Here is a 16078-nt window from a genome sequence, read left to right as displayed (position 1 = left end):
GTTGGATGTTTATTTAAACTGAGGATATCTCTAGTAGCTCTGAGAACAATGGTTCAGAAATATCAAGCCCTTACTGAGTACAAGGGCTTTTAATGAATTCTTGAGTCACATTTTATGTTTCCTAAAAACACAGTTCCCATCTGGATGAGGCCTGGTATGATAGTGCAGTTTGAAATTGGGAGATTTTCATTTTTTCTTCACAAATAGATGAGAATACTGGGCCTAATTGGGAGATGTGCTGAGTACTTGCAAAACCCAAGTGAAGCGAGATGCTGATGCTCAGCATCTGAATGGGAAAACATGACTTTTGAACAAAAATAAGTACCCAGACCAATAGTTAATGTCTTGTTTGCCTTTATTAACCACAGTTTGGAAACTGAACATTAACAAAAGGAGATGCCACCCCACGCTGTTTTTCTAGTATTCATTTAAGACCATAGTGGTGCTTGGTGCCTTCCAGACAAAAATGAAAATGCAGCCCCTGCTCTTAAAAGCTGACATTCTAAAGGATGACTGACTTCTACCCAGAAAAGGGAAGTACCCATTAGATGACTGAGCAATGAAGTTAGGCATATGTCCTGCTCAGTCCATCCTTTTTTTTTTTTTTTTAATTGCCCTCCTGTTATCTTTCATTATGTAAACACAACTCAGAGGGTAAATCTGAAGTTTACAGGCCTCGTGGAAAAGTGTCTTGGGTAGCAACTGGAAGGAGAGGGGGTAAATACAGGGTTGACTGGAAGAAGCTCTGGAGCCAGGAGTGGAAGAAGATCATAGACTGTGGCCCTGATCTTGCGAAGACATGCTCGTGCTTAACAGTACCCATCGGGGTGAAATCCTGGCCCTACTGAAGTCAATGGAAGGTCTGTCGCTGAAAGCAATGAGATTACTCATGGCACATAAAGCAAAACAATTACATAGACCCTGCTCCTGAAAAGACTTGTGTATTTCAGTCGTGTACATCTAGAGCAGAATCCCCTTTTCCCCACCCTCCCCTCAACATCCAAACAAATAAACTGGTGCTCTGATGCTTCTATTGCTGGCACCTAATGAGTAGAATGGGTGATAAATAAAAATGTTTTCCACAAATATTTGCTCAAATTTTTAAAACAAACACTGGAGCGATTTGAGTTTTACTGACCACAATATTCGCAGAAAGTGAATTTCAAAGTCTCATACCTAAGCATTCACCGAATCCCCATTTTAAATACCATGTGATTTATCAGAGCAGTCCCAACTAAAACACACATTTTTCTGTAGTTTTGTCTTTCAATTAAAAAAAAAAAAAAAAAAGATTTGGAATTTACAAGGCCCTCGCTTCAAATCCTCTAAAAATGCTGATACCAATGGTGTTGTCAACCTCACTGTAGAAAGAAGCTGAAATTAATAACTTTAGCCTTAATTAGTTCTCAGCATAGACATATTGTATTTATGGCTTTCTCTTAATTTCTATTTTCCCATATAGTCTGAAAACCACTGATTGTAATTATAACCTGAAGGAATTGTGTGAATATTTAACAGTGCATTAGAAATACAGTAATGTTTTTTAACTAGTAGAAATAAAGCCCAGTGGATGAAGAATACAAAACAGGTGATTTTAGCAGTAAAAAAATGTACATCCAACAACTGCTTGCTTCTATGTTTCCATAAACTTGAATGCTAAATAATAAGGCTTCTACATTTTAAAATATACACAAATTGAATACTTACAAAAAAAAACTGTTCCAAGGCTACCTCGGAAAGATGATTTCATATGTAAATACTAATGAAATTATTCTGGAGGTCACAAATTGCTAGGGTGCAAAAGGGTAACAACAAATCTTGAACTGTGTGCTTACATAGAACACATTTCAATAGTGATAAAGCTGTGCTGAATAATGAAAATGGCTTTAAGTCCAGGTAGAAATCCAAATTTTTCATGGAGGGGGAATGCAAAATCAGTTACAGCTGGTCTGAATTTGGCTCCAAGTTGCTCATGCATCACTGAAACCAAAGATTATGCCAATTCCTTTAAAAAGCAAAACAAAACAAGCTCATCTTTAAGTAAGAACTTCCCAGGGAAGCCAGTTCTCAGTATCTAATGCTTAATACTCTGAGCACCTCTGCTGCAGTGATTTGTTTTAATTAGTTTAGAGTTAAGTTCCTTTCCAACTGAAAATCCATTTCATTACATATTTTCTCATCTAATCAATGCGTATTGCCCTAGGCCATGCCAAATGCTTTCTGCAAAGACAACTAATCTGTGAAGCACAAACTTGTTTAAGAAAATCTATCATTGGCTATAGATGAGTGCATCAAACGGATGGGTGATATAATATGGAGTGCTTTATTATAATATTGTATAATATAATATTGTCACTCTGCAATGTGAATGAGAAAGGCTCAGAGACTTTCTGAGGTAGCCATGAATAGGAAAACAAACATGAAAGAAAAAGTGTAGCACCATGTTCCACAAAACAGTCAGAGGTTTCAGAGATTAGTCTGTCCCTCCTTCCTTCTGTGTGGAGCTATGTTTCTTATGGATCTAAAACATAATTTCAGTAGTGTTCTGGCTGTTGTAACTTATCCACAAACCACCAGCAGAATGGGTGTATGTGATTATAGTTCTTCCAATGAATGAGGTTTAAACTCTTAGGTAGCAAAGTTTTATTTGTTTGGGTTGTTTTTGCTACAAGTTCTTCATGCACACTTGGCAACGGCTGACTCGGGTTCGGAGCTGTCCTGCTTTCAGAGTTTCTGAGGGAGGAGCACCGACAAACTGCTGCGTGCGTTCGACTGTGGTCAGCCAGAAGCTGTATTTGTTTGCAAAGTAATGGCAGGTTCCTCTGGCACCATTGCATTCAATGAAAGGAGTAGCACGGAAATCCTCGAGGCAAGAGCCGGGTGAGACAAGGGACTGACCTCCGCCTTCCGCGCCAGCTGCAGTGTGCTAGAATGAATATGGTCATTTAATTGAGTTCCAAAGAAGGAAATAGGCAGTTACACGGGGACTCCCGGAATACATGTTGCCATGAACAAAATGGGGAAATCTAAATTGCTCCTCCAGGACACCTGTAGCTACATGTCACTTGGATAAGGGTTATGGGGGAAAGCACGAGAATGCAAACCCTGGGTTGAATATAGGATTCTGGTAATATAAAAAGCAGCTTTTCACTTACGAAGTGAGGAAATTTGAAAACTGAGAAACAATAAAGAATCACAGTGCTATTTTTAGAATCACTTTGCAATCACACTTTAATGAGCTACCAGGAAATCTCATTGTAGAATGTTCTGGAAAAAGCCATACAGCAGGGAGAAGAAGGGGTTATGTCTGTGCTATAGTTTAATTGCAGTGTTGTAGCCATGTTGGTCCCAGGATATTAGAGACACAAGGTGGGTGAGATAATATCTTTTATTAGCTCAACTGCTGGTGGTGAGAAAGACAAGCCTTCGGGCTTAGAGGTCTGGGAAGAGCTGAAGGAGAGCTCAGCGTAAGCTCAAAAGTTTTCTCTCTCACCAAGAGAAGTTGATCCAGTAAAAGATATTACCTCACCGACCTTGTCTCTCTATAGTTAATTAGCTGTTTTGAGGTTTAAAGGAATCAGTTCTTACGGGCCACTAGTCTCTTTGATAGTATGGAAGTGTTCTATTTCTTCCACCCCACCGTAAACTTTATCAATACACTTGAGAAGTTAGCTAAATGGCAACAAAATGGCTGAGGTTATACTTGGCCTGCTGGTAATACGCAAGGCACTCCTTAGGTCAGCTCGTTGTGGAGCTTTCAGTTTCTTGGACCCAACTGTTAAAACTAGCAAACTTAGTGGCAGAGTTTGACTTTGCCACTAAGTTTGCTAGTTTTTAACAGTTGCGTCCAAGAAACTGAAAGCTCCACAACAACCTGCCCTAAGGAGTGAATGCTTAGGTTTTAATGCCAATATTAAAACAAGCCTCGTATAGTGTGACCGTCTTTGCATTAACAAATCGATTTTCTTACCATTAGGAAAGAGTATCCGATCCACAGGCTGCGCCAGCCCTCGGGGCACTGCGGGATGGTAATGTCCTGGCTATGTACTGCAATAGCCTGGGAAGGTGCTTCACACACTGAGCAATGACTGATGTACTGTGGGATCTCCAGACGGCTCACTGGCATCATGGGGATGGGAGCAGTGGTGGAGAGCCAGTAGGATTTGTCATTTCGGCTGGCATAGTAGCACACCTCATAGATGTTGCAGTAAATAAATGGCATGGTGCTGAAGCGAGGCAAGCAGGAGCCAGCAAAACCTGGGTGGGGGAGGGAGGCAGGGAGGAGGGGAATGGAGAAGAGAACAAAGGGCTCATCAAGCTGCTGCCAAAAGGCAAGAGCTAGTAAAGACCAGACCCAGATGATAAGCAAGTGGCTAGTATCATTGCTCCCTCAGTGTCATATTCCACCCTCAGATTCACACCTCTTACAAAGCCCAGTGAAATCAGTGGGAGTTGTGCAGTGTGTACGGGGGAGTGGAATTTGGCCTGCCTCATTTGTGACAGAGACTTTTTGACTCACCTAGATCCTGGTTGTGCGCCTTTTCCTGCCCCTCCACATACAGCAAGCTGTAACCCTCCCAGAGCTTATTCATTCCAATTGGGCATGGTGGGATCTGCTCTGACTGGCTGTGCTTCACCAAAGTGTATCCAACGCCTACACTCCGACCCGGCATTCCGGGCAAACCAAACAGGCCTGGCTTTCCAGAGACACCTGGGAGAGAAAGTCAGTCACAAGTTGTGAGTACACTGTAAGTTAGCTGACTTGTGTTTGGGCATTTATGTCACTTCTGCCCTACCTGCAAGCAACGTAAAGCTCAAGTATTGATGGGTGCCATGTGATCGAATAGGCCCGGCTGAGTCTCAAAGCCGATCAGTACACTACGGTACTGACTCACCATTAATCACTTTCCATATCATTAATTTTTCTGTGTCTCACCCAATCACAGTGGTATGCAGGCACTAGCAACTGTAGTTCATAATACAATAATTCTGCCTTGCCCTTCCGGGTGAGGCCCTCCAGCACTCGTTAATTCCCACACAAGTGCTGTAGGTGGTGGTGTTTTACCCTGATGGCACAAAGGTTCAGTAGCTTGTCCCAGGTTACAGAGCTAGTCTGTGGTACAGCCAGGAACAAAACCCAGACGCTCTGACTCTCAGTCAAGCACCAGGATGTGCCTCCCATTCACCATCCCACTCCAACCACATTTCTCCTTTCTGACTCGCTCCTTTTCAAATTCTACAGGGAATGCCCTGCTCTTGTGCTTCCAAACCCTCCTGATGACTCCCTATTTATTACAGCTAGAAGGGTGTCCAGCATCCTATACAATGAATCATCAGTAATTCTAAGGCTAAGATAAGTAAGGCTAAGATTTTGTCATGGATATTTTTACTGAAGTCACGGATAGGTCACAGGCAATAAAGAAAAATTCATGGAAGCCCTTGACCTGTCGGTGACTTTTACTAAAAATATGCCTGACAAAATGGGGAGCTGTGGAGCCCCCACACCTCCGACAGCGACTGGGCAGCTGCAGGGGCCCCATCTCAGAGATCTGGGAGCCCCCACCACCTGTGGGGGCTTGGAGCTCCAGGGTCCCCACTGCCTGGGGCAGCCAGGAGTTGTGGGGAGCCCCTGCTGCCCACAAGCTCGGCAGCTTGAAGCTCTGGAGGGCCACTGCCATCTGTACCCAACAGCTCCCGGGCCACCGTGGGCAGTGGGGGACCCTACTGCTCCCAGCCACTGTGGGCTGAAGTCATGGAAGTCTCTGGAAGTCACAGATTCCTTGACCTCTGTAACAAAATTGTTGCCTCAATCATCAGTATCAACAGATAGTAATCGCATACGCTAGAGCATGCTGCAGTGGGTGAGTTTACTCCCAACTGTCTCACTAAAGGTGAAATTCACATCAATGCAGACACAAGGCACAAGATCCTGGGCACCACATAGGTCCTTCTTTTTTAAGTCTATAACGTGGAATTTCTGTGATGTCTGTGGCCTTGGGCGGCATCCCTGCATTAGGAGGCCAGCTGAAATCTTGCTGATTGAGCACTCATAGAATACCAAAAGAACAAATTAAAGAATAAAATTACCTTCCAATCCTGGTGGCCCTGGAATACCTGGGGTTCCTGGGTCCCCAACTGTGCCATCTGGCCCTGGTAAACCAGGACGGCCCACCTGACCTGATCTGCCTGACAGACCTTTTGGACCTGTAATTAAATGTAATGATTATTATTTAATTTGCTTCTCTCATCAAAGACTTCACTCCTGGCATCAACAGGAGGATGTATCATGATTAGCAATGCTGAGGGCTTAAATTTACAATTTAACAAATTTAACAAATTAATAGCTTGGCACTGTGATTCAATATGACCTACGACATGATGCGTATAACATGTTCAAGCATTACAAATGAACAGAAGAGAGAGTGTTCAGATCTGGGTCAGGCTTAGGCTCCAGTGGATTTGAGTTTGAAGCCAAAGCAGAACTTGGATTCAGGTTTGGATATGATGCCAGTAAAATTTTGTGATTATTTTCATCTGATCTCTCAAGATTTCTGCCATTGTAAACAGAGAAAAGATTACCTGGTCTCAGAAGACTACCACCATTTTTGGGCTAAACCCTTACAGAAGCAGCTATCTTTGATTGATTTCAGCCACATCCAAATGGGCATCCTCCAATTTTGGATCTCATACGCTCCAAAGTTACATAATGGCAAGTTTAGATCCATGGATTTGAATCTAAATTCCCCTCTCCCACCTGCTGTAAAATTCAATGGAATTAGCACTTGAGGTCTCTGTTTAATATTGTAATTTTGTGCTTTAGACCAGCGTGCAGGGAAAAGAGCAGACACCTACTGGGATTCTGTCTCTCCAAGAGCTTGCACCTTGAGAAATTGAGTTAATATTTAAGATTAAGTTGTAATCATTTCCCCAAATGACAAGGAACATTCAGCATTGCAGTGGTGGCTATGTAGGATCTGATCCTGCACCCACTGAAGTCAACGGCAGAACTACAACAGTGCAAAATTAGGTTCCTAAAGCAATGTGTTACAGTATTTCATGTTGACACAATCTCAATAATTCTCCAAAATGAATCATTCTCACACTGATTAGATCTGCTGCCAGATCCGCGTTGCCATCATGCCAACTGCATCATGACGGCTGCTTTCAGTTCCATGAACCTAACGCAAAAAGAAAAGGAGTACTTGTGGCACCTTAGAGACTAACCAATTTATTTGAGCATGAGCTTTCGTGAGCCACAGCTCACTTCATCAGATGTTTACCGTGGAAACTGCAGCAGACTTTATATACACACAGAAATCATGAAACAATACCTCCTCTCACCCCACTGTCCTGCTGGTAATAGCTTATCTAAAGTGATCAACAGGTGGGCCATTTCCAGCACAAATCCAGGTTTTCTCACCCTCCACCCCCCCACACAAATTCACTCTCCTGCTGGTGCTAGCCCATCCAAAGTGACAACTCTTTACATAATCAAGTCGGGCTATTTCCTGCATAGATCAAGGTTTTCTCACATCCCCCCCACCCCCATACACACACAAACTCACTCTCCTGCTGGTAATAGCTCATCTAAACTGACCACTCTCCAGGTTTAAATCCAAGTTAAACCAGAACATCTGGGGGGGGGGTAGGAAAAAACAAGAGGAAACAGGCTAGGTAGTCTACCTACCCCCCTGTTTTTTCCTACCCCCCCCCCCCCAGATGTTCTGGTTTAACTTGGATTTAAACCTGGAGAGTGGTCAGTTTAGATGAGCTATTACCAGCAGGAGAGTGAGTTTGTGTGTGTATGGGGGTGGGGGGGATGTGAGAAAACCTTGATCTATGCAGGAAATAGCCCGACTTGATTATGTAAAGAGTTGTCACTTTGGATGGGCTAGCACCAGCAGGAGAGTGAATTTGTGTGGGGGGGTGGAGGGTGAGAAAACCTGGATTTGTGCTGGAAATGGCCCACCTGTTGATCACTTTAGATAAGCTATTACCAGCAGGACAGTGGGGTGGGAGGAGGTATTGTTTCATGATTTCTGTGTGTATATAAAGTCTGCTGCAGTTTCCACGGTAAACATCTGATGAAGTGAGCTGTGGCTCACGAAAGCTCATGCTCAAATAAATTGGTTAGTCTCTAAGGTGCCACAAGTACTCCTTTTCTTTTTGCGAATACAGACTAACACGGCTGTTCCTCTGAAACCTGTCTAACGCAAAAGAGGCTACAAAATCCTGTGAACATAATGTACAAGAAAATATTTCTAGCCGGTTCTAATAAAAAGAAAAGATAGATACACTGTGGTCATTTCCACTACAAAGCTTCTAAACAAAAGCATATGAACTTTGACAGCACAATTTACAAAGCCGCTTCCTGTGACTGCAAGAAGTCCAACATTTCAGTTTCACTTATTTGATGTGCTGCTTTTTACCTTGCTGCCCATCTGGTCCCTGAAATCCACGATCTCCAGCATAGCCAGGGACTCCATCAATTCCTGGCAGACCAGGTAGCCCTGGAGGAACTATGACTTCTTCTGGTTTTGGTACTAGGCCTGGAGCGCCTGGTAGGCCCGGGAAACCTGTACACATTGCAAATGGCACCCTAAGCACCCCACATAAAGTGCACAGATAGGATGATCTACTAGCCCAAGGATGTAGTTCAACAAATTGAGAATGCCCTGTATGTTAGCACTGGGTATATTCCCATGACTTCCCAAGCTCTTGTTAAAAGTCCCTAATTTCCCTAAGTCCCAGCCCCTTTTTTATTTTTTTGGCTACAAATACAGGTTGTTGGGGATCTGGGGGAGAAACAGTAATCCTCCTGCCCACCCTCCTCCCCAGCAGGAAAGACACAGAGATTGATAGAAAGATCAACACAGAAACAGAGAGAGTTCCAATTTCTGCAAGCAGTTGTCTCCACAGAGAAAACACTAAAGAAGATACATTTTAAGTAACAAAGTTGCAAAGACGGTTCCCAACATTCCCAAAGTCTGGGCGTGTTTGGAGCTGGGTTGCTGGTTTATGCCCATCCCCATTTAAAAGTCACCAAAAGCTCTGGCTTTATACTTGGGTGGAAAAAAGGAACAAACCCCAAAAGAACAGAAACCCGCTCACTGTGCTCCCCGACCTTCCACCCCACAAGCTGTTTGCAAGTGCAGTACAGCTCTCCAAACCATCCTGTGCTCACCTCGACGGCCAGTTTCACCTTTCAGCCCAGGAATTCCAGGGTCCCCTGGAAGCCCATCTTTACCTGGCATCCCCATAAAGCCTGGCTCAGCCTTCACACCTGAGAAGATACAGAGCAAAGAGTAATGGATCTCGAAAACGAATCCCTGGTTCTGTACCTGCGTGAAATACTGGCAGATGCACCGGGGGGCAGAGGTGTGGTTCTAAACGACATAGTCGCACCCTTGTGTCAGTTCTGATTCCCAGAACTGACTGGCACCTCCGCGGGGCTATTCTGTGAGAGCTTCCACTGTAACATTATTAGCGGGGAATCTTACACTGACTCTGAAATCATTGCACACATCATTCCCTCTTGTGGAAAAAGCCATGGGAGGGGGTTCTGGGGAGGAGGTATCTTCCCCATGTGAAATTTCTCCCCACTGACACCCCCAAGGGGGCAGGGTTTGCCCTCACGAATAGGCCCTGGAGCCCACCCACAAACCCAGGGAACCTGCCAGAGGCCTCGTGCTCTCACAGCAGCTTGGATCTCCAGTGTCCTTCCTCACCTGGCTCCCAAGCTCCATAGCGCCCGTAGAATGACGCTTCCTACAGGGGGGGACCAGAGGAAGGGTGATGTGCTCCCCCACTGGCCCTGCCTGACTCCCCACAGACCACTCTGTCTCTGCCCCCTCATGGATCTCCAAGTCCATGGTGTGGCCAAGGCGAGGCCCAGAGGATGTGTGGATGGGTAGGAGAGAGCTGTGGCAGCAGCTCTTCCTGACCCACAGAAGAGGGGAGATCTGTATGTGGATCTGGGGATAGGCAATCCCAACCAACAGCAGCAAACAGCAAAGACGGTGTTCCTGTCTGTGGGCAGCTGTTACCTAAAATAATGAAGAGAAGTGAAAAAATGCAAGGTGGGATTTTCAAGAGCGCTCAGGGCTGGGTGGCCTATCGTCGCTCCATCCCTGTAGGTAAAAATGGAGTGCTTTGGAGAAACCTACCTTCAGCGTTCCCGGAACAGAAAACAAATCCCAGAGTGACACACACCTACATCAGAGCTGATTTCACAGCTATCAGGCTCACAACATGTGACAGCTCTTTATACTCCCAGGGGGCAGCTTCAAAACCCTGTACAAAAATACCTTTGAGTCCTGAAGCTCCTGGAATTCCAGTTGGACCAGGGAGTCCTATGTCACCCTTTATGCCTGGCAAACCAGGAACTCCAGGTAAACCTGGAAGGCCGGTATCACCTTGATTGGAGGCTGGGCCGGAGAGCCCCCGAGGACCTGGAGGACCTGGGGGGCCTAGGAACAAAATGGGTGAGAAAAATCAATTCCTGTAACAGACAGAATGCTCCTATTATCCTCAGCTGGTCACCCTATGGAATACTCATTCATTCACTCTTTGGCTGCATGGGAGCAAGGTTTCCAGGGTGAGGGATCATCAAAAATATCATTTCCCCTTCATAACAGTCAGCTCAGCAGGCCAGGAGGAGGATTTACTACAAACTATTGTGTTGTAGGTCAAATCTCTATTGCTTTTGGTTCCCCAACTGCAAGCGACGGGAGTTCACATCCCTTCCCCCTGCGAGCACTGGTGAGTCACGCTGCACTGTGATTGATCAGAGTATGTACAGTGATGCTCTTTGCGGCAGGGACCGTCTGTTTGTTCTGTGGTTGTACAGCGCCTAGCACAGTGAGGGCCTGGTCCATGAGTGGGGTTCCCAGGCACTACCGCAGTACAAATAAAAAAGGAACAACAACAGGAATGAGGATGATAACGACGGCATGATGAAATCTGAATACAATAATTAAATCATACTCGTGATTAATGAGAAATTGTTATTTTGCATTTATATTGCCACCTTTCACCCAAGAAGCTCAAAGCATTTATGAAGTTGGATAAGCACAGTATTATTATCCCCATTTTACATCAGGGGAAACCGAGGCATAGAGCAATAAAACCATTTACTCCAGGTCAGTGGCAGAGCAAAGAACAGAGAACCCAGACCTCTTGATTCCCAATCCCTGCTCTAAACACCAGATTAGACTGACTGATTGCTCATAAAATCCAATTTCCCCTTCTCAGCTGTTCCCAGGAAATGTGTATATGAATGGCAGTCAACCTTGCCATTTCCACAGTTAGAGCATATAACACAAATGAGGTACACGAAGGAGGCTCTCATCTTCATACCTGGATTCCCATCCACTCCAGGACGGCCAGAATCACCACGTCTCCCAGGTATATTTGAAGGAAGAGAGATGCCAGGAGGCCCTGGTAAACCAGGCAGACCCAAGGTACCTGGAAGACCTAGAATTACAGATGAATATTGAAAAAAAACCAGGCAATGCCTGCATTCCTATTGTGATCATCAGGGATGATCCACGTGGACAGTGTAACATCAATATGGATACAGGATGTTATCCCAAACAACACCCCCTCCCCCTCCAGGGAAGGAACAAACCCCCTTTCTCATTAGCACCACAAGAGAACTATAAAAGCTAATTCAAACTATGCACTCAATCATTTGTCATACATTAGACCATGCCATACCTTTACTTTGTGTTTACAAATCAACAAACCAATGGCCCCTTCACATCTTTATGACTGTGAATTTCCATTATTAAACTACACTGACCCTACATATACTCCCTGCTGTCCCAAGTCTAGGTACATTCGATCAGTCAATACAATTCATCTGCTTCCACAGACATTACTATTTACCCATGTCTCCTGATGATCCTTTCTGCCCAGGGAGTCCTGGGGCTCCTAGGCCAATGCCTGGGGAACCTTCTTCACCCTTAGGACCTGGAAGCCCTGCAGGGCCATTCAGTCCAGCTTCACTCAGACCTAATCAAACATGTTTAAAGGGGACAGAGGAGCCTTTTAAAACTGCTTGATGTAAGTTCATTTGCATGTTCAGTCAGTATACAGTGTTAGCCATTCACCCCTCTACTGCCTGGAGTTCAGAGAAATCACTGGGGCCGAATCTGGTCCCAACTCCAGTCCCTTATATGCTGCTCTGGTGGTGCACAGTGGATGTAAATAAGACCCAAGGGGCCGGGGAAGAATTCTCCCAGCCTAAGAACAGCATAGCCCTATGCTACTCCTTTTGTGAGCCTTGGTGTAAGGATGTGCCCATGGTGCTTGGTGCAACAAGGATTCTGGGTTCCAGTGAAGCCCATAGACAGCTTGGGAAAGTCAATTTTGCCTTCCATCCCCCTGGATTGTGTCTTCTGTGCCACTCCTCTCAGGAGATACAATACAGAGTTGAACCCACTGTTCAAAGAATTTCAAGATGGAGGGATCAATCAACATCCACTGCTCAAGAAGATCTGGAGTGAAGCATGAGGTGCTGCAGGATAGAAGCAGGGCTCTGGGAGATGCTTCCCATGGTGTGCTTGGCAAGAGCCAATATTATATAGTCTTTCCATTCTCACAGACGTGAAAATCAGAAAACAAATGCAAATCATTTGAGTGCTTCAGAAAATATGGCAATTGTCTTTATTTCCCAAAAATAAAGACTTTGAAATCAGGGAAACATGGAGAGCACTAGAGAGATATTTACAAACTAGAAATTTTATGTTCAGTCTTAACACTGTTTATGTCCAGTAACGCCTGTGCTTCTTTCATTTATCCAGTTACAATTTAAAGTTAACAAATCTGACGTTTGCTATCATTTTTAAAATGTTCAGACTTGGAGGATGATTCTGACTAGATATGCCTCTCTCCCCATATGTCTTTCTCCACCTCTTTGAATTTGTCAAAACATTGTTGAGAAAAAAAGAACTATTTTTCATATTACCATCAAAATATGAAAAACCAGCAGAACATTCCTAAGTGCAGCCTACGGGCCTGATGCTCTCACTCATGTGAGGAAGCCCACAGACTTCAGTGATGCTACTCTCATGAACGAGGTGATGCTACAAGCACAGGCCCAGTGTAATTGAGATCTATGCGGCAACTTGTCATCTTTAAACCAAAACCTAACCAAACATCCAAATGTCGTCTGGGTGAAATCAGAGTAACGGAAATGAGGGAGAGAACAGGCCTATACTTTCATCAAATTAACTTCGTAGCGGTTACAGGCTGGTTCAGGTGTTGAGGCAGGACTTACAACCCCAATGGCACCTGCAGAAAACATTCTGCTCTCGTTTTCATGTGTGAAACCCCATTGAATTCAGTGCTAATGCTTCATTATTGAAGCAGAATTTGGTCTCACACATTTAGTAAGAATACTGACGCAAGATGCACAATGTGGGTTCCTTGTTATTTCTGTTAAATCCAGAACATGACTAAAATGGAGCCATTTTGTGACAAACTACGTCGTCACTCAAACCCCACCCCTCTAAATATACCCCAGCAGCAATTTTTTACCTGGTGTTCCAGGTGACCCTTTTGTGCCTGGTAAGCCGTTCAGACCATTTAAACCAGGAAATCCAGGGAATCCTGAGGAGACATTATAGAAGCTTGAATGGACAGCCAATAGCTTGTAGCATATAAGAAGCTGCTAATCTGAAGGAAATGTACAAAACAAGGAGGCTGTGCATGCGTTTAGTGCTTCTGGAGATCAATGCAAGTAAGATTTTCCTCTAGACACCTCCCATTAATGCAAGACGAAGAGCTTTTCCCATAGTCACTTACTTTTATAGTTTTACCTGCAACGAAACCCTACTAGTGACCCAAACCTCAAAAATCAGATAAGAGCCTCTCCCTTTTCAGACATTCTTCGGGTTTTGAACAGCAGGAGCCAACACTGACACCACTAAGAAATGAGGGGCAGTTACTAATGCCCACCAGCCCAAGCACAGGGGGCTACAGCTGTGCTGTCTGCTATTTCCTACCCACCCAATACGCCAGTTTCTTGATTTGACTTTTTCCCCAGGTGGAAAGTTAAAGAAAGATGCACCTTTTGGCCCTGCTATCCCAGGGAGTCCGATGAATCCTACAGGTCCAGGCAGCCCTGGAGAACCCGGGAGACCTGCATTTCCTCGCAACCCAGCAATTCCAGGGAGGCCTGAAAAGAAGTGACAAAATGACAAGGGGTGGACTTTCACACATGTACCCGCACTGTTGAGAGTAAGCATTGGACAACTCTCTTTTACAATTTGCAGTCTTTCACCCTCTCATGGCAATGTAAAGTAGAAGTGGTGGATGAGCAAACTGCTACCTAGACAAAGCAACCCCAAAACACACACTCTCTGTTATCACATATCATCACAACAACTAGCTGTAGAATATTTATCAAACAGTTTATCTGATTAATTTCACTATTTTTTCCCATATTAATTATTCAACCAATGTGTTTTTCATCATCTGCCCAGATTATAGACTTGGGTAAATAATTCACAGATATATACATTGACTATCTACATTGTTAATCATGACAATGGCTGGAGAACCAGCCACGGAGAGCCTGCTGTAAATTACCGTCTGTAACTCACACCAGGGATCATTCGAACCCCAGAAACAGCGCAGGATCCAGGAGGTGCAAAGGTGGCTAAAACTCAGCTCTCCTCCTCCCCTTTCCCTTTGGCTGTATCTTCTGTGCTATGTTACACAGGTGTTACAATGCAGGATCTGCCTCTAGGTTTATCACTACAGAAAGTGGTCCTACCTTTCAGACCAAGAATAGAGGAAAATACAGAGTGCAAGATGACAGATGTGTCTGTTACTAAAGGTCTTTTCTGTTTATTTCTCTATTAAGATGAGGCAGCCCTATCACAAGCAACATAAGAACAAAAACTAAAACAACAAAACTATATCTTTGACCATCCACAAACCTCACTGGTTAGATGTTATGCTCACTGCCATACCTGGTGGTCCTTCTTGGCCAAGGTCACCTGGGACACCTTTAGGCCCATCCAGGCCAGTGCTTCCTGGGTATCCTGGTTCACCCTTTGGCCCATCTTTCCCCCTCTCACCTTAAATGATAAGAGCGAAAATCATGTTAGACCATATAAAAGCCCACAGACCATACCATCATGTATCTGTTATCTAAGGGTTGGGAATGAACTAACAATTCTGCTTTGCAGTGCTATGGCCATTGGAGTGGACTATAGGATACTGCTGTTATGATCTCCCAGTATCCTTTGTGAGGTCAAGGGATGAGCAGCAATATCCAATGGAGCAGGCTACTGGCCAGACGGAACATTTGCAACCAATCACAGGTCACTGCCGAGTACTAGGAATAAAAAAAATAAAAATGGGAGAGAGAGACAGGAAGGTCCTTTCTACTATCAAGAAGTCACAGTAATTTCTGTGTCACTATGGCTCAGTGGGTGACTCTCTCCCCACTGGATCAAAAAGTTATGGAGACTCATTTTAACTGTTTGTGCTCAGAACTTCTGAAAATCAGGTTCTATAAATTCTAACTTCATAACAAGACTTTGCTGTCACTGCCGTCCAAGGCTAGGCATTTCAGATGAGACACCTAATCAATGTCAATTTCTGCCCATCCCTAGAAACTGTGCAGGTGGAAGTTAATGATCCCATGGCTTTTCTTTTTTAAAAAAAATAAAAAAGTGTCCCAGCATCATTCCCCCTTTCAGCTGAACCAGTTAATAGTCTTAGGTTACACCAAATCTTAGTGGCATAACAGCTACTCTGCTTGCTTTGAGGACGTTATCTCAACGCTCTATACTGCACTTTGGTTGAGATCCTTCTAGAAGAGGTGCTATGATATATTTCAATAACTTGCCCAAACTCATATGATAAGTCAGCAGGAAAGGTGACTTTCGGTCCACTTCTCTAACCATAAGGCTACATTGCTTCTTCTCTCTAATCTGGCAGAGAAGCTATACTAGAGAAAGGCCTGAAGAAAATGAGAAGTATATGCATTTCCTGATGCTGCTGCACCAAAGGCCACTGAACAGGGGCCTGGACAATGCTATCAGGATGCCAGAGACTGGGT

General features: G+C 44.3%; 1 protein-coding gene across 4 annotated transcripts in view; it reads right to left on the bottom strand.

Moving 5' to 3' along the window:
* Positions 1-337: 337 nt before the first annotated feature.
* The window catches only part of COL4A6 (collagen type IV alpha 6 chain), a 193021-nt gene continuing 177280 nt past the window's right edge, over positions 338-16078 (bottom strand). For all 4 annotated transcript variants that reach the window (XM_048865297.2, XM_048865301.2, XM_048865300.2 and 1 more), the window contains 12 exons: positions 14982-15089; positions 14075-14182; positions 13543-13614; positions 11890-12015; positions 11359-11475; positions 10308-10469; positions 9185-9283; positions 8430-8576; positions 6088-6204; positions 4520-4711; positions 3971-4257; positions 338-2926 (listed from right to left, as the gene is read on the bottom strand). In XM_048865297.2, coding sequence (XP_048721254.1) covers positions 2666-2926; positions 3971-4257; positions 4520-4711; positions 6088-6204; positions 8430-8576; positions 9185-9283; positions 10308-10469; positions 11359-11475; positions 11890-12015; positions 13543-13614; positions 14075-14182; positions 14982-15089 — 1796 coding nt within the window. In that variant the 3' untranslated portion in view covers positions 338-2665. The remainder of the gene's footprint in view (positions 2927-3970; positions 4258-4519; positions 4712-6087; positions 6205-8429; positions 8577-9184; positions 9284-10307; positions 10470-11358; positions 11476-11889; positions 12016-13542; positions 13615-14074; positions 14183-14981; positions 15090-16078) is intronic.

The sequence above is a fragment of the Caretta caretta genome, chromosome 9 (assembly GCF_965140235.1).
Source record: "Caretta caretta isolate rCarCar2 chromosome 9, rCarCar1.hap1, whole genome shotgun sequence".
NCBI lineage: Eukaryota > Metazoa > Chordata > Testudines > Cheloniidae > Caretta > Caretta caretta.
The sequence above is the reverse complement of the archived record's forward strand: the minus strand, read 5'-3'. Positions and strand labels throughout refer to the sequence as shown.